General features: G+C 55.5%; 5 protein-coding genes across 5 annotated transcripts; 2 read left to right on the top strand and 3 right to left on the bottom strand.

Moving 5' to 3' along the window:
* Window positions 1-1,042: 1,042 nt before the first annotated feature.
* Window positions 1,043-6,060, bottom strand: LOC34618408. Its single transcript, XM_026335444.1, has 5 exons — window positions 5,649-6,060; window positions 5,204-5,612; window positions 4,828-4,969; window positions 2,894-4,559; window positions 1,043-2,511 (listed from the first exon to the last, which is right to left on the bottom strand). Exons 1-5 carry the CDS (start codon window positions 6,058-6,060, stop codon window positions 1,043-1,045), a joined length of 4,098 nt encoding a protein of 1,365 aa, XP_026191229.1.
* Window positions 6,061-7,880: 1,820 nt separating this feature from the next.
* On the bottom strand, window positions 7,881-9,532 carry LOC34618409 (ubiquitin-fold modifier-conjugating enzyme 1). The gene is made up of 5 exons (XM_022731740.1): window positions 9,345-9,532; window positions 8,954-9,017; window positions 8,382-8,458; window positions 8,150-8,240; window positions 7,881-7,946 (listed from the first exon to the last, which is right to left on the bottom strand). Exons 1-5 carry the CDS (start codon window positions 9,530-9,532, stop codon window positions 7,881-7,883), a joined length of 486 nt encoding a protein of 161 aa, XP_022588847.1.
* A 622-nt stretch (window positions 9,533-10,154) lies between these two features.
* LOC34618410 (AF4/FMR2 family member 4) lies at window positions 10,155-12,935 on the top strand (the record flags this gene model as incomplete). Its single annotated transcript, XM_026335442.1, has 1 exon — window positions 10,155-12,935. A coding segment is annotated over one exon (2,781 nt), but the record flags the coding sequence as incomplete, so codon positions are not given.
* A 1,772-nt stretch (window positions 12,936-14,707) lies between these two features.
* Window positions 14,708-18,597, bottom strand: LOC34618411 (centrosomal and chromosomal factor). The gene is made up of 5 exons (XM_026335441.1): window positions 18,447-18,597; window positions 18,177-18,237; window positions 16,894-17,723; window positions 15,627-16,164; window positions 14,708-15,344 (listed from the first exon to the last, which is right to left on the bottom strand). Exons 1-5 carry the CDS (start codon window positions 18,595-18,597, stop codon window positions 14,708-14,710), a joined length of 2,217 nt encoding a protein of 738 aa, XP_026191226.1.
* A 463-nt stretch (window positions 18,598-19,060) lies between these two features.
* LOC34618412 lies at window positions 19,061-22,218 on the top strand. The gene is made up of 8 exons (XM_026335440.1): window positions 19,061-19,240; window positions 19,706-19,767; window positions 20,032-20,191; window positions 20,346-20,416; window positions 20,566-20,649; window positions 21,161-21,221; window positions 21,704-21,859; window positions 22,105-22,218. The coding sequence occupies exons 1-8, from the start codon at window positions 19,061-19,063 to the stop codon at window positions 22,216-22,218; spliced, it is 888 nt and encodes a 295-aa protein (XP_026191225.1).
* The last annotated feature ends 1,347 nt before the right edge of the window (window positions 22,219-23,565 follow it).

Below are 23,565 nucleotides of genomic sequence, written 5' to 3'. Positions count from 1 at the left end.
CATTGAGGGCTTCTATTCTCTCACCTGGCCCCTTTTTATGTGAAGGACGGCCCCTCATGAAGGCGAGCACCCTACATAAGGTCTCCAGGGACTGAGGGGCCTTGTACGGGCCTAACTAGGAGTCATTAATGCACATGGTCTTGATATTTGGTTGCTTTCGTGAAGCGCTTTTGGGTTGTTTTGATTGTGATCCAACTGCTTCTGTATTGTGGCTCTTGCCGCTGCTGCAAGCGCTCTCGTTGCTGCCGTTTATGCGGTCTTCTGTCAGTCTCCTACAAAAATATCCTCTAGTGAAGTGCGCCTGCAGAAAAGACACATCCTTGTTTGCTGCACGATTGTCGCCAACTGCTTCTGTCCCTGTCTTTCCCTGCAATCCGTGGCTACACGCCTTGTACACCTCCCCAAAGGCCCCTAGTGCCCTTTAGCTCGAACCAGCCTAAACAGTCAGTACAAGAGGTCAACTCTCATTTCTTGTAGGGGTCTCCGCGAAGCAGTATTGGCAAAGGATTTAGGGCCCTCCTTGCATCCCCAAAACCTTACCCTTCTCGCAAAAGTCGCTCTGCCCGTTGCACCTCGAAGTAAAAATGTTCAGAGCCTGCAAAGTCGCAGCGGGGGGCCATGAAAGTAACGTCTCCATTCCATGCTAAGGCATCCGCCCCCCCCTTAAGGGTCGTTGTGAGGTACAGCATCACACAGGGAGCACGTTCAACGATTTGAAGAGGGGACCGAAGCACAAGAGGAGCATCTAAACGTAACCTTAGAAGGGTTTGCAGTTTGTTCTTTGTTGGGATTCTCTAGGGCTGAGTGTGGCCTGCTTTCCTTCCCGCTGTCGAACTAGGCGTATTCTATGTGTAGATACGGTAGATAGGCCGATGCATGCGCTCGGGTGAGTAAGTCTTTTTGTGTGCATTAATGAAAATGAGGATCAGAGGTTCTCCTCTCCCACCTGGAGGCTTGCGGAATTTGTGAAGCCTTCCAGCATCCATCGGATCTTCCAGGGTAACACCAAGGGGTGGCACCTGCGGGGTGTCTGAGCCATAAATTAAAGTGAACAGAGAGTCGCAAACCCTCGGAATGTATCCACGAATGCCCAAGCCCCCCAACCGTCACAGCGCCGCAGCAATCCTCCGTAAACATACAACGCGTCAGAAAATATAATACCGTCAGGCTTCTCGGCACACGACGGGCTAAACAAGGCTAAAAACGATACCCATACGAGTGGCATGCAGCTTGAAGTTGCCTCCTGACCTGCACATTGGCCTTTTAGGCCTCTAAGGATCAGCTCTGAGGGTACCCCGAGGGGCTGGCCCCCAACAATTGCCGTTCCCCACTGCTCTCGCTCCAGAGAGCCTCCAGGCCTTCCGGCCCCTACGGCAGCACTGCTGGCGGCTACCGTGCTGTTGATCACAGCGATGCCTTCTCCTTTACCTGAGTTTAAAGCTCGCGCTGCGCCTGGGGCTGGTGCTGGTGCTGTCTCAACCATCGCGTCACCTGCTGCTCTTTTCATCCCCGGCGCATATGCCTTGTGCCTCCACACCCCTCTGCTTCTCTCATGCTGCATGGCGCCGGCAGTCTTCTCCGTCGCAGTGCAAGGGCAGAAGACGACGGAAGCTCCGCTTATGGGGTTTGGGGTCGTCAAAGCCTTCATATTGTCTCCGCAGCGAGCCACTCTGCCTCTGCGGACTCGGAGATGCTGCTTATAACGAGGATGAGGCCTTTGAAGAGACACCAAGAGGGCGCATGAATTAAAGTGATATCCATAAAACACAAAAAAGCTGTAAAACAAAGATGCCACGACTTCCCAGTCTCGGTCACGCAGAGGAGACTCCCATCGGTTCCGACTCCGGCTGAAAGTGGCAGAAGTCCCTTTTTTGGGGGGCCCCCCAAACTCGGCTGCACTGTGCGGCGCTTCCCGACTATTGCGTGGAGCGCCACAAGCCGCAGGGCACACAGGTCGGATGCTTCCAGCAGCTCGCTTCGCTGTGGGTACTGCTGCATGCTCGGAGCTTGGAAGTGTATGCTGTGGTGGAGCTACATCAGCTGGCAGGCTTTCGCAGGCCTCGTGAGCCGCAGCATCTGCAGAGGAAATCCGAGACTCCTGGACTTCCGTCTCCCCGGTATTCTCCGTAAAATCCGAAGGCAAAACAAAGACATGGCCCGGGATATACCGATTCAAGAGCTGCAGCAATCGGGAGTCTTGAGCCCCTTTGTAGATAGGGCGAAGCAGATCCAATGCCCTCGAGCCCCACGGAGATGAAGCTTCTGGATTGAGGAACCAAACGCTGTGGAGGCCCTCAACGAATTCCACGGGAATCTCCGTAGGCTGCAGGCTTATTTCGCTTCGCGGGGTTGCCCGTGAACTACCGCTGTGGAGTTGCTGCTGAAGTACAACAGGAGGAACCCTTCCCAGAGGCCTCTGCAGATGGGGAAGGAGGGGGGGGGACGTGGATAGACAGAAGAAGGTGACAAGCAGGGACCAAGCATAGCTAGAGAGATAGCCGTTCCGGGTGCCTGACGCTCACAACGTAAGGTGAAGTCTGTCACTCAAGGACCTCGTCTGGTACATATATATATGCTATTTTTGTGTTTTAAACACTCACCAACACTCTAAAGCAAGGCAGAGCCAGGTCATGTTGTAGTGGCGTAGCAATCAACTATGCTGAGAACGCGAAGGCCGTTATACTGTCGAGCGGGTAGCAGGGGTCTGTGAACTACCACTTTTGTGGATAGATACCTATGGCTACTTCATCAACTGTCCTTCTAAGTGACAAGCGCACTATGGGGCGGTAGGGTTGACTATATTTATAGCTGCTTGTTTTTTCTCCTCTGTGGTCAAGTGTTGGTCGTTTTCTGTAGGCGATAACGGTAGGCACAGAAGCGCGAGAGAGCTCACCTGTGAGTCCTCTACACTCTGCCCAGTGCCTGATAAGCCTGGCCAACGGTGGCAGCAGGGGACAGCTCCTTCCATAGACCTTGAGCATTGCAGAGTTCAGGGGCCCCAGGATACACCCCGCAGTTATTTCGAACTTCACAGGGATGCACCCTGGCACAGAGGGCCCTTGATTGGTCTTTTCCGATATCGAGAGACCCTTGGGGGGCACCATTTCGCCGGGAGAAAGCTTTTCTACTGCCTTTTTAGGGGACTGAATGGTGCAGGAGACTTCGAAGGGATTATCTTTGTCTTCAGTTGACTGCAGTCCATCAGCGGTTGGTCTCTGAAGTAAGCTTTTATCTGCTTTGCCTTGTTGTGTGCGTTCTGTTGGGGTCAGAGTCCCCGCGACTTTTGCTGTTGCCGACTCGAGGTTCAGCCCTTCCAGAGTGCATGTGTCCAGACCTTTTTCCCTTGTGTCACCGCTTCTGGCTCTTCCCTGTGGGAGTCTGTTTTGATCCGCTTCTTGCTTTCGCCGACCTGATGATTCCACGGCTGTGCCTGCTGTCTCCTTTACATTGATCTTGGAGCGGCGGGGCCTGCAATGGGGGCGGGCTCTATGAATTCTCGGATGTAGGTACACCCCACGCAGCACGGGCGGTGCTTTCTGCGGGATCACTACTTCTAGGTCCGCTAAAAGAACAGCAATCTGAGGCTCAGTTTTGAGCAGGCATTGAAGCTGCGTCAACACTGAAGCGGCTGCTCCCCGAGGAAGAGACTTTTGCAGGCAAAGCCGGACCGGAGGGCTCTCCTTGGAATCTTGAGGCTCTTCACTGCTTTTACAACAGTAGGCTAGACTGTGTAAAGAAGGTTGCGTATTTTCAGCATAAGGGCTAATGCAGGGGCCCTCTGCTACCCCAGAAAAATCATCTGGGGTAGGAAGTGATCTAGGAAGAGCCTCGGGAGCCTGAAAATTGCTGTGCTCTGCGTAGCCGCAGGCGTGGCCATAGGGGAGCAGCAGGGCGATATCTAGGTCTGAATTCCAGTGTCCAAAGCCTGTCACTGATGATCCGTAGGGAAGCAAGAGCGGAGGCAGTACCTTGTTCTCGTGGAAAGGGCCAACACGTTGTTGGCAAGTGCGCGTGCCTCCGGGAGGAGTCTGTTTCTCTTCCATGGCTTCTAGCCACCTCGGAGCCTTCAAGGATCTAGCCAACACCCGCAACAGCCGCCTCTTCTGTCTGTCGCCTTTTGCTGAGGGGCGTAATTCCTCGTCTAAAGCCCTCAACTGCGGTGCGAGGCGTTGGACCCCGGAAATCCAGAAGCCCTTATTACCCCCACAAAGGCCCTTCGGTAGGGGACGTTGCAAGCCTGCAGCTTCATGGGCTTCCCAAGAATCGGACTTGGAGAACTCCGCTGTACCTACGCTGCAGCCGCCGTCGGCAGTGGCCTCTGGTGTGCCCCGTTTAGTGCAATCTGCAGAATGCCGGGGCAACCACGGAGAGTATGGCCTTAGCTCTTGGTTAAGGAAGCAGCAGAAGGCCTTTGCTGTCGCCTCGTAGTTGTCAGGTGGTAGCAGGAGAGGTTCTTCTTTATCCAGCAACCTGAATTCATCCTCATGGGGGGAGAATCCACGGTTCTCGGTTGGAAATTCAGGAGGTGCCTCCTCTGGACCGTCAACCTGAGGTTTTACCTGCTCTTCCTTCTCGAATCTATGGACTGTCTCCTCTTGTCGCTGGCACCGATGGTTTTGGCGGGGTAGCATCTCCCGGCCCTCCCTGGCACAGGTTCGCTGCGTGAAATGCCTAGTGGCCTCTTCCCTTGCGGCATTCCCTAAAACGTCCCGGAGGCACAAGCGCCGCAGTCCCGAGCGCCGCATGAGGTCCTGATAGATGGCATGCAACTGCAAACTTAGAGGCTCAGAAAGCCCTTCTTCATGCGGGGCAGCTAGAGGGGCAAACCAGCGTAACAGGCATTCGTAGAAGAAACCACTCAGGATCGACTCTGACGGAGTCTTCAGAGCCTCCAGATGCTGCAGCTGCGGCTGCTGCAGCATCTGTTCCAGCGCGAGCAGGGCAGAAAGGGGCGAGGTCGCAGATATTCCTGCAGACAACAAGGCGATAGATGCAAAGTCGAACACCTCACGAATAAAATATGCGCTGTCACGAGGATTTAGAGACGAGCAAGAGACAGGGCAAGCAAGGTGCAGCACGCCATGAGTGCCGACCAGAAAAATGAAAGAGCAAAGGCTTGCAAGTACTCAACTGGTGGCTATCCTTACTCTGAAGGGCCTCCAGACCTGCGCACTCTGCCCGAAGGCGCGAGGCATAGCGCTGCAGCCGACAAGCAGCTTCAGGACTTGCAGGATAGGTCTCTGGTGCTTGCTCAAGCTGGAGAGGCATCGGAGGTAGATATGTCCTCTCTGTTGGGGGATCGCTTTCGTTTTTTTCTTGCCGCTCTGCTTCCCATTCTCTTCTCTGCAAGCCGCCAGGCCGACCAGGGGCTCGAAGCGCTTTCTGCTGCTGCAGACAGAGCTTCATTGCTGCGAGGAGCAGCTCGCCGGCTGGAGTCAGGCTGCTTGCGTGTCTTGGAGGCGAGGGCCTCGTAACGAGCCGTCTGTAAAGGCTCTTTGAAGGGAGCAGCTGTAGCAGCTGCCGCAGCACAGAGATGAGGCGCGGCGACACGGACGCGAGCAAGTTTCTTCGCGGTGGGGCCTCCTGGTAACAGCGCAGGACTCTTCCTAAGGCTCTCATGGCCCCATTCCCTTCCCTCGGAGGGCCACCTTGGATCTCTGGGGGCGCACCAGAGGGCCCTGCTTTCCACCAGGCAGACACCAGAGAGGCCTCAGCCTCCAGCGAGGAAGGCCAAGGCAGTCCTTCCCTTAGCGAACAAGAGACGCTCTCAAGATCACTAAGGGTGCCCGGCGGTACATCCAGGAGACCGACACTCATGCGGACAGCCCACAAAATGTCTCCTCTTTCCCAGGACCCCTGGTCCTCGAAGGGCGGGGATTCGGCGGAGGCCCCGTCATTCGGAGTGCACAATAAGGCATTTAGCGCCTCCCGCTGCAATAAGGCGGCCTTAAAAAGCAGGGCCTCGGCGGTTGCTGAGGAGCGTGCGAACAAAAGGCCCCAGGCGGGCTCAGGCTCCACGGCCTGCGGCCTCATGGGTAAGACTGCTCCTCCTTCTACCATGAGCACACTCTGGAGCGGCTCAAATCCAGGAAGCAGGAGAAGAATAGCAATTTCACTCATTCACCGCGTTCAGCATCGCACTCTCGTCCATCTCCAGTACACAGATGAGAACTTTTAGTGCTTGCAAGGTCGCGGAAGCATGACTCTAGCTAGGGACCACTTTAAAGAAGGAGGCGGAAGGTGCCCACGGCGCATGGCGACCATCTCGTTCTGTGCTCTCCGAGGGGCTTGGTTAGTAACCAGCGAGGAGACGGCACTTTCTGCTGATCTGGAGGCTTCCCCTGTTCGTCAGAGTGACTTATTGACTGAAAGAGAGCTTAGGTTTGTACATAAGACTCATGGGGACTTTGGTAGCGCTTGTGGCACGACTGTTCGAGCAACACGCCAAAGGTTCGGTGGGGTCACTACGAGCAAACGGCACACACAAGGCACCGGTCCAGTAGCCGAGCCTCCAACTGTCTGCGGGGGTAGAAGCCGTTAAAAATCCCTCTGCAACGAGTTTTAATCACAGGGACAAGAGTCAATTCTGTTGTTCTAGGCAGGGAAAAGCCGGTTGTGGACCCCCTAGCGGGGTCGACTCCGGGGACTCAGGAAGGCACAGAGACTGCGGAGTGTTTCCATTGTAAGCGCTACGCAGAGACCGGAATTTAGGCTCTACTCTAAATCACAGCAATAAAATTGCTGTCTTTGGAGGATAGAAACGTGTGCGGATGCAGATATAGCAACGTTCCCTAGGAGGGGCCCAATGGACGTTAGCAACTCGCGGAGTCGGCCGTGGTGTGTGCATGCGTGTGTGGTTGTTCCTCCCACTGTCAATTGATACTTGCTGCACATCTATTTCTTTTGGACCTGAAAATTGTTACGGCTTTAGCAGACTCAAGTGTCGTTTTATGAGACACTAAAAGTGAGGAACTCGAAACGATGGGCTGGCCACCTCCCGTCGTGTTTCTCGCTCTTGCCTGAGCAAGGCACTCCGAAAAGCCCATTGAATCCTTTCCTATCTTCATGCTAATTGCTCTACATGCGCTTCATCTTTGTACGTCTTCAGGCTTCGCCAGCCCCCATAGCCGTAGGGCGACGGCTGCGGTCCTTGGCCCCCATAGGCAGGGCCTTAAAAGCAAGTAAGTGCATGTAGGCTTCTCTGAACATTGAAGCGCCACCCTATGCGCAAGGGCTCAGTGCAGGAGGATGGGTGGTTGCAGCTAGTTCGAGCTGTCCAGAACACCGCCTCGCTCTTTGGGCTGTTGCCGCTCAGGCCCTTCTCAGAAGCCAATTTTAGGATGCCTAGTTCTTAACCCCTACGTTGAGGTGCCTGTATTTGCACGATCTCGTCTCCCCTGATGCCTTAGTCCCACTGCTGTGCGTGGCTACAGAAGCTTAGCCAGGAGACACACGTAGGTATGGCAGTTACACCCCAGAGGCATTGCACCACCTTTCATCTCTCTAAGAGGCGGCCCAAATCTGCCTGACCCCTTCTGAAAACAGAACACTACCCCAAAGGAAACACTAAATGAAACGACGTGAGGTGGAACCTCCGTGTGTCATTTCACTGCCACACACGAATCTCCCTAAACCTACTGAGGGCGTCTCTCCCTTGGTGCATCGTTTCTTTAGTGCATCGTTTCGTCCAACAGAGTGTCAAACAACCTCTGAAAGAAAGGCAAAGAGGGAACCAAACGGAGGCTGCCTCTCCTCAGCCCATCTGCATGAAGAGTACAACTGTACACTTGGCCTCCGCTGTTTTTCGTTACACCTCGGCTGCAGAGCCCTCTCTGCGACTGCTATGCTGTGTCTCGTAGCAGCGACTGCTACGCATTACTCTAAGAGGCCATAAGGACGCCCGAGTCCACCAGATAAGGCACCTCCGCCGCTAACCATGGCCCCAACTGCACGCAGTAGCAACCCCAATCACACATGCGCGAGAAAGCTGGAAGCTAGTCCTGCCGTAGCTGCTGCGCACAGTGCAACTGCCAATGCGATGCAACAACATGAAAGCAGTCAAACGGACCAGAGACTGCCGCTGGCTCCGAAGTAGGAACCGACACGCAAAAATAAACCGTCCTACGAAAGCGGCAATGAGCAGACCTACCCCAAGGGCCAAAGCATGAGCTATGCCAAACTTTGGAGCGTTCTTACTCCAGAGAGGCGCGAAGTGTGCGTCAAGACAAATCCTGCCGCCGCTGCATGCAGAAGGAGCAAACAGCGAGGAGGAAACATTCTCACGAACACGAAGATAAAACGGCGTTGTGTGCAAAGAAAGGCGACCCACAAGAACAACATGCCACCAAACCATGAGACACGCAGATAAAAACAGCACATACCGATACATCTTGCTAGTCTTCCCGTCCAGCTCGGGCAGCCGCAGATCAATCGGCGTCAGCGGGTACGTTGCAGGGATCTGAAAAACATGCGCAAAAAATGTACAAGCACACGGTAGGCTGCATGGCCTGGCCTTCCATACGGCTTTATAGCTGCAGCTGTACAAGGCCAGAACGACACGCCACAGCGATGCACCCCGAGAAAAGAAGAGCACTTGCTGAGAAGGGAGAGAGGAACAGTGAAACGACCACGAGCCAAGGATGTGGCAAGCCGATTGCATGCATCGTATCCATGTATGTATGCGTGTGTGGGCGTAATGTACAGTCCACATAAATTACATTATTAGTTCCCCTGCACAGTAGAGGCTTTCTACTGGCTTTTGACTTTACGCTACATGAAGACGCAATGAGCCTGAAATATATGCTTTCGCCCGCGTTAGCTAGTGCACGTAGCATGGGTGGTCAGAGGAGAGAGCGACAAGGGTCAAAAGAGGCGTATGCGCAGGCCTAAGCTTGGGAAAATTTCCTCTCCTTGCATCCGCATCTTCGGTACAAGGAAGTCTGTCCTGGCTTACGTCGAAAACTAAATCGAACTCGTACCTAACCATTTCGTGAAGACACCAGCAGCGCCCCTTCCATCTGTTAGAACAGGCACACGTTCGAGCACGAGCCAGGCGTGGCTTGAACAAGTATCAGAGTGAAGAGGTGTCCTTATCTATCTACCCTAGTGGGTATCTTCTTACAAGAGAGCAGAGTGAGGAAGAGGCCGAGGGGGCCTTTATTCGCTAGAGAGTCTCGCACTCTACCGAGAAAGCTGCACGGATGTGCTTGTGTGGCTGCATGGGTTGGGCGTATGCACGAAGGAGACACCTGCTTAGATATATCCGCCACATGAGGAGTGAAGGCTTGAGCTACCCCTCAATGGACACCCTTCCCACCATGTATCAATCACTATTTGTCACGCACTCTGTGCCCTCTTGATTGGCTTCAATCTTGAACCACTCCTTGTCATTTTCTTTCGCGAGCGTCAAATAGCTAATGAGCGCCCTGTACTCCTCCTTCAAGCGTTCGTTCCATTGCGGACTGCGGGGGCCTGCATTGACGGAGCAGAGGGGAAGCTTATCTACAACAGCGCGGGTTGCTTGGTCTGCCATTGCCTTCGGAGTCTACTGCCCAAGGATGACTCAGAGTGCAGCGCCGGCTCCTGGTGGACGAGCGGAACGAATCACACGCAGAGGCGAAGACGGAAGGCGGTACTAACGAGGCACGGAAACGGAGAAAAGCCCCAAGGGCTAAGGGGAAATGTGCACTCAGCGTGCCCGATGAGTGAACTGGCAAAGTGGAAGGGACCAACATGTCTCAGGGGAGAGAAAAGACACGCGTACAAGCTCCGGGAGCAAGGTAGAGTGACCATGCATGCATGCATGCACCAGCAGCCCCCCCTGGTCAGCCTACCTACCTGCATGCAAGGCTCCAGTAGGCCTGATTTCTGGCTGTCCACGTGGCAATTTTTGTTTTAGGTGAGCCATTTTGAACAAGACGCCTATAAGGCGTCTTCCTGTGGCTGACACGGCGTTCGGGTGCTCCCTATTCAGCGCCCAGCAGGAGGAAGCTCCGTAGGAGGGCCTCTAGGAGGGCCCCTCTTTCTTTGTATTTTCCGCTCGAATCTTTTTCCCTAGCGCCTGTGTGTCCGTGAGAGCCATGGGGGGGCCTCCCGTGGACGGGGTGGAAGCCACCGGATGCCCCTCGGCGGCTGCCTCGGCTGCAGATTCCTCGGAGGCAGAGGACCCTTTGCTGCTGCTCTCTCTCCCCCCCCCCTCTTCCCTGTGCCGCTTTCTGGCGCTGCCGCAGCAGGGAGCTGTGGGCAGAGCCAGCAAGCAGCGCACGACTGCAGCAAAGGATGCAACGAGTCGCGGCACCAGCCACAAGCCGCAGCCGCACGCCGTTGGACTCGGGCATGCCGCTGCAGCCTCCGTCCCTCTGAGTCGAGTTCTTCCTTCTTTTCTGCCTGATTTTCTGAGGCGTCATTTCCAGCTGGAGGTGTGTCTTTCCAGGGAAAAACAAGACGTTTCCGGCGTCGTGGTTCCTCAGAACTGCATTCAGCATCCTACCTATTCTGCCCGTGTCTCGAAGCTCTCCCCCCTCTCCGTGGTGCTGCTAATCTCGCTGCTGGCGAGGCTTCGGCAGCGTCAGCAGCAGAAACAGCATCAGCAAGTCACAGGCAGCTGTCTTCTGTACGCGCAGCGGCTGTCAGCCTCGCCCCCCCCCTCCCTGCTGCAGCAGATGCATACAGGAAAGCCCTTCGTGTGCTTCTGCTGCTCCCGCCGCTTTTCGAGCTCTGCCTCCAAGTTGTTGCACCTGGAGCGTCACATGCGACGCCGCAGGCAGAAGCAGCAACAGCAGCAGCAGCATCAAATGGGAAGCGGAGGAGGCGTGCGGCACACCACTGCAGCCTCCAGGATACGTTCTATTGCGACAGCAACAGCAGCTCGTCAGCCCTGGCCTGCTGTCGCCTCGTGGATCAGAGCAGCGAGTTGCTCCTCGCCTGAATCAGACTCGCCAGCAACAACAGCAGCACTTGCAGCAGCTGATGCGGAAGGTGGAGGCTTCAGTGCCGCGGGCATGGAGTATGGCCTACAGCAGCAAATGGCGGCAACAGCGCATGCTTTGAACACCCTGGCGAGGGCGGAGCTTAGACAGCACGAGGAGGTGCAAGAGGATCAGGAGATAGTACCGCAGGAAGATCTTCCTGAGGGACGCTTCCAGGCGCTAAAGCGTCATGACCGATTTCCTTCGTGGCTGCCTCCCTCCTTAGGCTTGCACATAGAAGCAGCAGCGGGCATTGTGGAGGCTGCGCAGCGCGCTTCTGCATCTGGGGGACTGTCGGGAGGGGAAGCTGAGTGCTCCAAGGCGGGAGCCTCCGCCTTAGAGCACTCAGCTTCTGCTGCGACGGCACGCGAAGGCCGTCCCACAGAGCAGCAGCAGCAGCAGCAAGCAACAGATCTGGCCCGTGTCACAGCAGAAGCCGCTCGACAGCTGCAGCAGCACGAGACAAAGCTGTGGCAGTGGTGTCTCGCGGCAGCAGACTTTGGCGACTGCTCCCGCGAGCCGCCCCTTCCGGTGGGAAATTCTTGGGGGGAGGAAAACTCTTCTGAAGGTTCTGACTGTGCGCATCATCGCAGTGTGCCTTTGGAGGCTCCCGGAGGGGCCCTCAAGAGCTTCTCCGCTTCCCCGCGTCAGTGGGCTGCTGCTCTGTCGCAGCTTGCTGCTGCCTTGCCTTGCGAGACCACAGCAGCGCTGGCGAAGGCAGCGCATGCAATCGCGACTGGCGAGTCTGCAGCGGCTGCGGCAGCCGCTGCCGACTCCGAGAGTCTGCTGAATGCCTTGCGGCAGTGCGCAGTAGGAGGAGCAGCGGCAAATGCAGCATCCGTCTGTCCGGCTCGCGTGCTCGTGCAGGAAGCTGAGAGGATGAAGCGCTGCTACCTGTGTGGCTGTGGGTTCCAGCTGCAGCTCGACGAGCAGCAGCAGCAGTACTATCTTCCCGACACCATCGGCGTGGTGCTGCAGCAGCAGCCAGAGCAGCAGCAGCTTGCCGCGGCCATTGTTGCTGCAGTTGCGCCGGCTGTTCGCTCAGCTGTTCAGCATACCAGCGACAGCGAGAACATGTGCGTTGAAGGATCGATTGAGGGAAACAACGCCAGCATACGTCTCATGGAAGTCACGGCAGCGGCAGCGGCGATTTCTTCTGCTCCTCAGTTGCGACTTGCGGCCGTCCACCCCGTCGGCGCCTTTGCGTCTAGCAGGAGCACACAGCACCAACAAGGCCCACAGCTAGACTACTACACTAAGCAGCAACAGCAGCAGCAGCAGCCAAAGTACATGGAGTTGAGCAGCTGTATCGGTGCTCAACCAGCGGCTTTGTCTGTCGCTTTGGACCTGGAGGGCGCTCTGTTACTTTCTCAGTCGACGGTTGCTGAGGGAAGTGCTGCCTCCGCTGTCGCTTCGGCTGGAGGCCGTGCAGCATGTGCAGCAGATGCTGCTGCAGCGGCGGCTTACAGAAGCCTTGTTAGCATGGATCTGACTGAGGGGGATCTAGATCCCCACCAGCAAGAAATGGTTTCCCTTCTACGGCAGCAGTTGCCGGAGTCTATGCAGATTCAAAAACGCGCAGCGGCCCCCGTAAAACACGCGTCTGCATGCACGGATGCTTCAGCCACTGGGGCTCAGAGTGAATTGACGCTGCAGCGAGTGCTGCCCACCGATCTGGTGTACGTACACCGCGACTGCTACTTGCAGCACCTCCAGCAGCACAGTTCCTTCTTCCGGCTACTGATTCTTCTGCTGTTGTTGCGTTGGTCAAACGCACCAGAGAACAAGCATGCACTGTTGCTGGTTGGGCAGGTGCTCCTACAGCTGGTTCAAGAGCAGTGCTTCAGCAATGCCAGCAGGAAGCGCCAGCAAATCCTCACGTGGCCGGAGCACATGGGGAGCTTAGAGACTCCTTCATCGACAGCGGCATGGCGTCCACCCGCCATTAAGGTTCGAAAGAGATTCTGAACATTGGCTCAGAACGGCTTATCTACGGATGCCAAGTTGTATATGTAGTAGCCGCATTAACGCCGCTGCTGCACAAATTGGCCTCTCGCAGGCCTTTAGTCGCCACATGTTGCCGTTGCTGCAGCTTGTGGTTTGCTTTGGTGTTGCTGCACGGGGGCACGCTACAACTCTTGGTGTTTGTTCTTAAGGAATAATTATCCATGGGTACACGCAGAGGTAGCGGTAGGTGGTTTTCTCATGCAGACGTTGGAGAGACCGGCCAGGAAGTTTTTCCTGCCACCCTCTCCTCTGCAGAAATAGTGAGACGTAACACATAAAGGAGACAGCACGTCTGTCTGGGAGGCTGTCTTTCGAATTTTAGCCCAACAGCCCTGTCGCTGCCATAGCTGTCGCTGCTGAAGTCCTTTCACACACATAGTTTGCTTGTCTTCAGCTCAACGAGCCTGGTTATAGGCCTGCATACATGAAGGGCTCGAGGTCACTCCTGACGAGTTCCTGTCCAGAAGCTAGGCTTCAAAATGATTTGATTACAGCATGCAGCTGTATTGGTGGCCCCTACCCTCCCTGCCTTCACTAGTGTTCAAAGGTCCCTCTCCTTTTGTTTTCGCGGAGAGGTGCTCGTTGCCTACAGCGCTTATGCGCTTCAACGCCGCTCGCGCCCTCAAGGGTGCCTGCGCTATTTATGTGTAGGAAAAGCCGAGGTAGGGTGTTACGAACGGATACTTCCATGAGTTCCCCATATGCAGAGTACGCATCACGTCTGGAGGGTCTGTTGAAAGTGCCACTAGGGCTATTGTGTTTCACTGTCTGCAGTGTTTTCGTGGGAGCGATATGCTCCAATGGGTCGGTAAGGAAACGGGAGGGCCCTTGTCGCTCAGCTCACTGCCGCATTGCAGTGAGGAGGAGGCACCGGAGACAGACACCCCAGCGTAAGAGGGCCCCAAAATGTGCAGCGCCATAAGGCCTTGTGCCTCATTGGGCAGGCCTGCATGCAGGGGCAGCGGGCTGCTGCTACGGCGCACAAACAAACTGTTGCCGGGGGCCAAGAAAGAGAGACAGCAACACGCAGCACGACACACGCTACCCCACAGAAACAGACAGTCAAACAAGAAGACCGACAATCGACACAGCTAGCCACACCTACGACGGACTTTTAGCTAGCCACACAAGCAAAGAAACCAGATCAGAAAGAAACAAAGCCAACCAACCTGCTGCCGCAAGTGCGAGAGGAGGAGCAGCAGTTGCTGCTGCTGCGGTGAAAGCCCCAAAACCACGAAAACGGTGCATTTTTGTATCCCCTGTCATATTGCTGGGCGGCAATTGTACACAACCCCTCACTGGCGGTAAGAAGCGCTATTGCAGTGGCATTCGGCGTCCCGCCCCACTACAGCTGAAGAGGCACAGGGAGGAAGTTGTTTGAGGCCCCTTCCGAAGGGCCTTTCTAGTACCCCTCCTCCCCAAAGAACCTCATGGGGCCCCCAGACGGGGGGGGCGGGGGGGAAAGAGGAGGGGAGAGAGGATGAGGAGAGGAGGGGCCTCAGCCCCCTTCTCTCCACGCCACTCTGGGGCATCAGTGCCCGTGCGGGGCCCTAGAGGGTGTTCCGCACTTGCCTTCTCGTTTGGCTATGTATGGCATAGATAGACCCAAGAACACTTCCCCTTAAGAAGCGGGCCTTAAATGCTTCGGGGGAGATAAGAATGCTGATATGTTGCGGCAGTTGTTTCCGCATTTTTTTCCTGTTTGTTGCCAGGAATAGTTTTGTGTGTCATCCTCATGACAGCTGAACGTCGATTCTTTTCGGGTAATCTAAGAACTCGTACCTCTGAATGAGGGGGGGAGGACCTGCCCCCGTGGCGACCCCTGGGGGCCCCGGGTGACGTCGGAAGAAATCCTGTAGCTGCATAGCGGCCATCTCCAACACCCGAGCAACGCCCTCAAGGGCCCCATCAATCAGCAATACCCGTTCTGAGTATCCACCTCCCATTAGAACACACAGATTCCCCAAGGCTATGTGAACTGTCCTGCCTCCCCCTTCCTGCAGCGCATGCAAGCCTGCACAGTTGCTGCGCAACAGGCGACCTACGTACTCCCCAGGTACCACCAGACACATCCTGTAGCCCTCGACGTTGAGCCTAAGCCCCGGCCTACTGGTGTCAGCAACCGCAAAAAGATCCGCACTGGCCCTCAGCAGGGAAGGAAGGGCCCCCACAAAAAGCACGCAGCGGCCATTTGGAAATCCAGGAAATGACGCAGACTGGGCAGAAGTCTGAATCCTGCAACGGTGGTGCCTCTCCAGCAGCTCTACCCGACGCCCTTGGAAGCCTAGGAGCTTCACCACGAGGTTGTGATCTGCACAAAGCTTCAACACCGAGTGGCTGTACTCACGGGTACAGGGAGCGAACGGAAACCTGAATACACACACGAGGACACGCATAAACATGCAAAAATGCGCGCATACCCATGTGCATACAAGAGCAACCCCACCCATCACCACCTCGCCTTGCTAGAACCTGTATTCATCTAGTTCTGCACAGCGAGCGAGAATGGAGTGAACAGAACCGTAGTTGGCAACAGAAATGGAGGGGCTAGTGAACGCTTGGAAAAGGCGAAAGCTGCGCGTAAGACACTAAATACATTTTTTTCCCCTCAGACTACCGAATTCATGAGCTGTGCGTTTCCGTGAGACATACGTGCTGAGGAAGCGTTCGACAGAAATGTCGCCGCCCCTAAGGAGAGGAGTTGAAGGGTTCGGTGCACTCCTTATTTCATCTGCGGAGACTTCGGGTCGAGGCAAAACGCCCCCACTTAGGGCCCTGCTGAAAGAGAGGTTAGCTGCTGAGCTGCTGCTGCCGCCGCTTCCTTCAGCGCACCCACTAAACTCGCTCGCAGTGCCGAACGGACTCAGAGACTGAGCCCTAGAGGCTGCACCCCCCTTCGGGGCATGCAGCAGCTGGAAGGGCTGCTGCAGACGCATCTGCTGCTGCTGTTGTTGCTGCTGCTGAATGCGAGACACCAGCAGCTGATTCTCCCGCTGCAGGACCAGAACGGCTTCATGCAGGCGAGAGAGGCACTCGTGAATCTGAGCGTTCCCAGCAGCGTCTACAAGCTGCTGCTGCTGCAAAGGGCCCTGCAGCAGCTGCTTTGCCTGGTGCAGAGCCCCCTGCACCACTGGCCAGCTATTTTCAGATACACCAGCGGTTGGGCTGCTGCGAGTCACCGGATCCGACTCTGCACATACAAGGGCAGCACAGACGAGATCACAAGGCTCACCGACAGCGAAGCCTCGAGAAGCACAAAGGCCAGGCGGGGAACCTAGCAGACGCTTTGCAGTGTGGAAAGACTGGCAGCGTCGAGGGGGGCCGTCGAAAAGGGAGGCAAAGGCGAATAACAATGCTTTCGATCCAGCAGTGCTTCCTCTCAACAAAAAAAGACCACGAAGCAGACAGCAGTGGCACCAGCCATTTACCCAACGTCCCCCCGCCCCCAAACGAGACGAGCCGAATACAATGCCAGAGAGCGACACCCTAACACCTCTACTCTTTCTGGATTATTTCCCTTCGTTTCTATTCCCCTCTTTTGCTCTCTGCTGCTTTCAAGGCTCTATGAATAAAATAAATATATGGTAGATCCGAGAAGCAAACGCGAAGCTCCTTTGAGAGCACACCAACAAGGGGCCGAATTACTATTTAACAAGTCGCGGATACGCCTTGGGTGGTCGTGTCGAGGTGTTACGGCCCCTTAAGAGAAGGACTGCCTCCATGTGTCTGTGCGTGTGTCATGCATCACTAGCTATTTCTTACCGCTGGACTATTTACAAGACAGAACCCTATCTCCAATGATGTAACGCTGATACAACCAAGAGTGCCACAGCATTCAGATGCACATCTGTGTGTAGACAGGGGAGAGAGAGAGAGAAGATGAAATGGGAGGCGTGGGGGAAGGGGGTGGGGGGCTTACGGTTGTGTGGCCGACCGTATTTCGTCCTCCCTTGAGTTCGAGACCTTCCCGATGCCCTCTGCTGCTGCTGCTGCTGCTGCTGCTGCTGCATCTGCTGCTGGTGCAGTTGTTGCTGCTGCGTTCCGTCTACCCCGGCTTCCGCAGGTGCTTGGGCAGCGGCAGCAAAGGGCCCCTCCTCCCCACGCCACACGCGGCCGTTGACTGCGATCTGTGTGGCTGGGAGGAGGCCTTCTAAGGGGTAGTCCGCTAGGGAGGCTTTCCTGGGAGTAGATGCTGAGGAGACGGAACCGCCGCTATTCGCATGCAAGAGACGGCACACCTGCTCGAGCACAGCGTCGAAGCTCATGTTCATACTGTCGCTTGAAAGCACGCTTCGACGGGGAGGAGAGCTGTCGGTTCCGCCACACTCGCCACTCTGCTGCCTCTGCAAGAGCAATTGCTGATCCTGCGGGCTTGGGGAGGCCCCCGGCTGCTGCCATATCGAGTAATCGCTACCCATTGCAGGGGAATACGCGGGGGAGACGCTCTTGGGCCCCCAAACGTCGCAGGACGGGGAGTTTTGGGGTGTATTTACAGCCGACGGGGGAGAGGGCAGCCGCTGCTGCTGCTGACGCTGCAGATGGGCTGCAGCACCAGTCCAACTCTCATATTCCATCGCGTATGGCACAGAGAGAGGCGCGGGCGGACCCCCAGGGCAGGAACGGGTGGGCTCATAGCTAGAACCAGGGGACTGGACAAGGCCACTGGTTGGAGCAGAAAACAGTGAGGCTGGAGGCTGCTGTTGTTGCTGCCGCTGTTGCTGATGCGGTTGCAGCTGCTGCAGTTGTTGCTGCTCCATTATTGAGGGGTCAAAAAAGCGCTGGGGATCTATCCCTATGTATATCACACAATGAGGCTCATGTTACGTGTGGGCACGTATCTAGAGTGTATGTACACTGCCCTGCTCCGGCAGCAGTTGGTGCATGCATGAACAACCACTCGCGATGGTGCTGCGGTTGCTCCGTCGTTGCTGCCAAGCGGACAAGTCACTACGTGTGCCTGTTCTTGTAGTCTCTGGAAATTCTTCTTTGGAATCCAAGAGGAAAGATCGGGAGAGAAGGCCTGCTGCCGCTGCGGCTGCTGCTGCGAATCGCTGTCCGCCCAGCTGATGGGTACGACCACGAGGGGAGGCCGCAGGGTCCTTGTGCATTAAGCAAGAAGTGGCAGCAAAAGCACGAACAGATATTTGGAAGAGAAATCCTGGAACAAGGGCAGGAGAGAAACCTGGGGGCAGCAGCAGCATCAGCTGCTGCTGCTGCTGCTGCTGCTGCTGACGTGGCCCATGAAGTGAAGCGCTTTTGCTCCCTTGAGGCTCTCTGGGCAGTTCTGCTCCCAAAAGTGTCGATGGCGAGAAGATTCAAACGGAAATATCAGCTACAGCAGCGGCACAGCCCGTACGGAAACGACGGGCAGCAGAGCTGGATGCAAGAACAAGACGATACAAACACCAAAGCCACACCAGCCCCTTTAAACCATAAAACAGCAGTCTATGTTGATCTCATATAAATAGAAACAGGGAGAAGGGCCCCGCGTCAGCAAATGAAACGCCTGTTGTGCAGCTGCTGCGGTCCCGTGGATACTACATGAGCTCAAGCGGCTGCCGGCTGCTGCTCCTGCTGCCGGATCAGCAGCAGCAAAAGTCGCCACTTCACGCTTCCTGGCCATAGTTTTCAATTTCCTTCCCACGTGTATTTAGAAAGAACAACGAAGCGAAAGGCCTCCTTCAAAGGGAGCACAGCCGCGCACTCCCTCTCTCAGGCCTTCCTCTGCTCAGACACCAGGGGCCCCAACACGAACTCCTCCCCCACGACCAGCCTTCCCCTCCTCTCCCAGGCTCCTTCCAAAGTCTCCAGTCGCTTCCACCACTTAACACGACTCCCCCCGCCAATCTTGGTGCTGCCCGCGCCGCTTTTTCCCACCCCCCAGCCCCCCAACCCGCCACGTCGACGCCGCTTTCTCCGCGCGAAGAGCTTCCCCCGAGGCTTCGTCAAGCCTCACGGCTGCTCGCGCGGCTCTGCAGCCTCCCCCAGCAGCGCAGCCTTCCCCTGGCAAGTCCTACCCCGCAGCCTCACGCCACTCCCCACCTGCTTGTTCTCAAGCAGCGGCGAGCCATACACCTCTCAAAACAATGGATATCGAGGGGCCTCCCATCCCCCTAGACGCAGGAGACCCCGCAAACACCGCATCTCCTCCCAGGGGGTTCTACTCCCTTTTCTTCTCCTCCTTTCAGGGGGCAGTGTGTCACGCAGAGGCAACATTCACTCGCGAAGGCGCTGCGTGTGGGATCCGTCCAGATGGTCGATGCCCCGTGGAGCTCAGGCCTCGCATCCTCGCCTGCGGCATACTCCCCCTCAGCTGCAGCAGCGCCGCCATTCAAACGGAAGAAAACGTCGTGATCGTTACGGCCGATGTGCGGCAGCCACCTACCTCCTACGACCACGCAGCGTTGCGGGGGCTGGGGACACATTGCACACCTCCTCTGACGATCGAAAGCTTCTCCGCGCTGTTTCTACGCCTCTAGGGGCCCCTGTGGCTTTTCTTCGCTCCTCTGCGCTCTGTAGAAGCCAGTCTCGCAGTCAACGGCTTCCCCTGCAACGCTCATGTCTGAGCCGAAGCAGCCGTGGGCTTAGCGGCTAAGGCTGCACAGAGCGTCGGCCTTGCGCGCCAGGCCTCTTGCTGGGGGGTTCTACACCATCTTTCGAGCTCATAGAGTCTACATGCATGTCTCTTATTTGGGGCTTTGAGTTTCTTTCTGTTGTCGCTGCATGTCCAGGCTGATCTGATCCTACCCGGCGCGGGAGGCCAGCAAGAGCCCTACAGCCTCTCCGTTGGATGGTATGCGTGCAACACTGCTTTCTAACAAAGAGAGCGGAGGATTCCATGTGCCTCAGCCATCGTTCCCCCTCTGGTGGAGAGGCTGCTTGCACTCTGCCTCGGCGTGCGCCTCCAGCTCACACGCGGCGTCTCGACTGGGAGGCCAAGCAGTTCCGTCTGCTCAGCTTCCTCCATCTAATCCGCACTACCGGCAATTCGAGGGCTTCTTCGAAGGCGGTGCGCGGCTGAGGGATTGTTGCGTCTGCATGCGCCTTGTTCTCGCAGTGGGGCTGCTGAGCAGGAGCTCGCAGACGTAACGGGTGGAGACGGAGCCTCTCTCTCGTCTCTCCTTCAGGCCACACTCGAGCAGCTGCTTCTTCCCCACCTCGTACCCTTGAAAGATGAAGGCGGCAAGGCCTCTTGGAGAATTTCGCTCGATGTCATTGTAAGCTTTGAGTCAAGTTCAGAGTTTAAACGCCAGCAGCAGAGGCGGGGTGCGCAGATGAAGCTATACCTACTTCCGCCTTCGCTCCCCCTTCCACCGTTGCTTCCTGTAGGCGGAGCTATAGCGTCGTGGTTTCTGGAAAGTATTTGTGCAGGTTCTTAAGGCCGGTGGCTGCCTCTTGGACGCAGTGAGCCTCGCCATATGGGGGGCCCTAAAGTCGCTCAGGTGAGGGAGAGCAACGGAGGTGGCTTCTTCGCTGCGTCGAGCATCCAGTTCGTCCCTGGTAGAATCCTCCTTTGCGTGTGTTCTACGGGAATCCTCCTCCGAGGTACCAGTCAAGACATCAACACCAACTGGACCGGCTGTGAATGCAGACTGCCAAGCGTTCTAATCGAAGAGGCTGAGGAGAAGGACCAAGGCCTCGCCGTGACAGACCTCAATGTTTCATGCGACGAGCGGTATGTTGAGAAAATACGGCTCGCCTTCCTAGAGTTGTCGTCACCCCCGGCTGAGTGTAGCATGAGGGCAAGCCGTCTACTGCATAGCAGGTAGCTGGAGGGAGACATGAAACTGGCCAGCTAACGCAGGAGGCTGCACCGAGGCGGCACTGCTTCTTTTGGCGTCGCGCTTTCCTAGCTGAGCTCAGACTTCATTCAGCTGCAACTGCCGTGGGCAAGCACCTGCGTCGCATGCCACTCCCTCCATCAACGTGCTTCGATGGTCTTGCGTCCATGGCTTTGTTTCTTGCCCTTCCCTCGCGTTGTGTAGTTTGCTGCCCGATCCCGTACATTCTGTTTGGCTCAGTTTAATCAATTTTTTGCTATCCCCGCAGCGTTGAATGCAGTGGCGCCTCTGCCCGTGTCTCGGTGTATTGGTGCCTGCTCCTACCACAGTATAAACTGTCTTCCTATCGGCCTTGCGCGTGAAGATGTGCTCATGCTTTATGTCTCGTGCTGCCTGTGCCTGCAGTATTGCTGCTGGGAGACCCTACCCCATCGATACGGTGCCGATTCTCCTTACGGCTGCACAGGTAGGAGCTTGCGCCTCGTTCTTAGTTACTGCTTTTAAGAACTCCTGTGTATCCGGAGCGCAGGGTTCTACCTGTGAACGACTCGTACACTGGCCTGCGTATCAATGCTTTCGGTGGAAAAGCCCTTCAGTCTCTTCAGCGTGAAGCTGTGTCTTCCCTTAAGGGCCCTCTCTGGGGGTGTTGCTCTTGCTGTATCTTCTGCGCCTTCCCTGTTAGCACATTCACGCGGCCTTGTGTGTTTGGCCCAGGGTGCAAAAGTATCGCGATATAGCGGCTTTTGCTGCGGATATCGAGCTTAGGCGCTAGATATTATCAGCCCTGGAGAAAGGGTTGTTGTTGGTTTGAGGCATCCTTGCATGTAGTTTACACGGCGTCCGCGTTTCGCCTCATGGGGTTTGGGGGAATATAGGGCTTCGTCATGAGTATTGTTCCTAATATTACTGTGGCTGATCATTTCGGTTGTGCTGCACCACCTTTCGCAGATCGGGGGGACTTATTTGTGGGACTTGACGGACGTTGAAGCAGCTTGCGCAGACAGCTTCCTAGTGGCAGCCATACTGCCCTCGGGAGCGTGCGTGGCTCTTCAAAAGTTTGGACACATTCTCTCTGACTGCCGCACCCTGCAAACGACCCTCACAGTGAGAGGCTTTCGTAATCCTGCCTTGACCATCAGAAACCGAGGCAAGGCCAGCATCAGCTGGCTCTGCCTGCGGTCACGATCGTTAGAAAGCACGTCGTCTGTTAAGAGGCGATCCGCAATACTTATCAAAGCTACTCTCCGGGTCGAAGTCTTAGAAGCTTCGTACTTTGAGTCTGAGGGCTAAGAAATTGACATTTTGTCACTGTATCACCATGTGCGTCTTTCTGCATGTCTTCTGGACAGATTTCACAACGGTTGAGCCGTGAGATCCTGGAGGACCTGAAGCGCCAGTCGGAGCAAACAAAAGATGCCCTTCACGGCCAACTTGACTCCTTCTTCTCCCTGGCCTCACTGTAGCGGTTCTACAAATAATGAGCTTCTCTAACCCCTAGGGAGGCGAGATAGGGGGAGCTTAGCAGCAGGAGCGGGCTCCGTTGATTTGCGGGATTTCACGGACAGAGCTGCTTCTGCTGTCGTTGGGGTCTGCGGCATACCTCCGCCCCCTTTGGAAGCTCTTTAGCGGATCTCGAGGAGCCGCTTGTTTGTAAAGTTTTAACTTCGACTTCGATAATAAAATGTAGTCCAGCTGCGTCGTGTACAGTCTCGTTTGGTGTTGAATGCTAAAGAAGCACTACTTGAGTGTGCTAGTTGGAGTGTTGTGTGGCAGTCTTGCCTTTTCCACATGGTTTCAAAGCGTAACGGAAAGTCCCTAAAAAGATATATATCTGAGAATGAAAACGGTCAGAAGCAGCTCTTGATTTTCTGCTGATTGGTGGTTCTTGCTTCGCAGAAAAAACAAAGACGCCAACAAGTAGTTACTGTGCATGTAGTGATGGTTTTTGTCCACTTTTTTCCGCACAAGTGCAAGGAGCAGCATGTACTTCCGTGCATGGGGCTCAAACAGCTAGCTGCCAGGCTGAGTTAAGAAAATTGATTATTTGATTATTTGCTAAGCTGTTGCATCGGATGAGCCATTTTCAGTACACCTGTACTTGCTGATGCTGCCTCAATCGGGAAGAAGCTGCTTACGAACAAGTGTCTCGAGACTGTTGGTATCTGGCAGCTCTGAAGGGTAAATCGTTTCCCTTCCTGGCGAAATGGGGCATATAAAAAGTAGGATATTTGTACTTACAACCACGCAATGTTATATCCGACCAAGGCAAATGGGGAGAGCTGCTTACCATTTTTTTTAGTAAAATAACGAGGAATATGCAAATTGCGCAGCTGAAGGATGTGAAGTTATACCCTCGTAATCCTCCAAGTGGCCAGCGTCTACCCTGCTAGAGGGCATTGCTGCCGAGTATAAAACTGGTCATTCCTGGGGCGGAACCCCGTGAGCGACAATTTAGCTTCCGTATGCAGCACACCAACTTCTCAAAGAATATTGAATAATCAGGGTCCCAGGTGTTAGTTTACTGGGTTAGTGTTTCCCCGTGGCTCTTCCGCCCTCGCAGCTTCACACTAGGAAACTGTCTGTGCTGTTTTGAATTTCCAAGTATTTCTACTGCTCTTGCTCTTCAATAAAAATACGCAGAAAAGCCTATTGTAACGTATCGTTCTCAGGTACCTCTTTGGTTTGCCATAGTGTATTCTACTTACTGCGCACGCTTGTGAAATAGCCATCGCTGAGTCCACAGCCGCACGTCTGCTTTGCTTGAACACGTTCCTCCCCGTTAATCTTCAGGCCAGGGATTCGCTCTGGCT

The sequence above is a fragment of the Cyclospora cayetanensis genome, unplaced genomic scaffold, assembly GCF_002999335.1.
Source record: "Cyclospora cayetanensis isolate NF1_C8 unplaced genomic scaffold, CcayRef3 CcayRef3_contig_7, whole genome shotgun sequence".
Lineage (NCBI taxonomy): Eukaryota > Apicomplexa > Conoidasida > Eucoccidiorida > Eimeriidae > Cyclospora > Cyclospora cayetanensis.
This window is presented reverse-complemented; position numbering and strand designations above follow the sequence as displayed.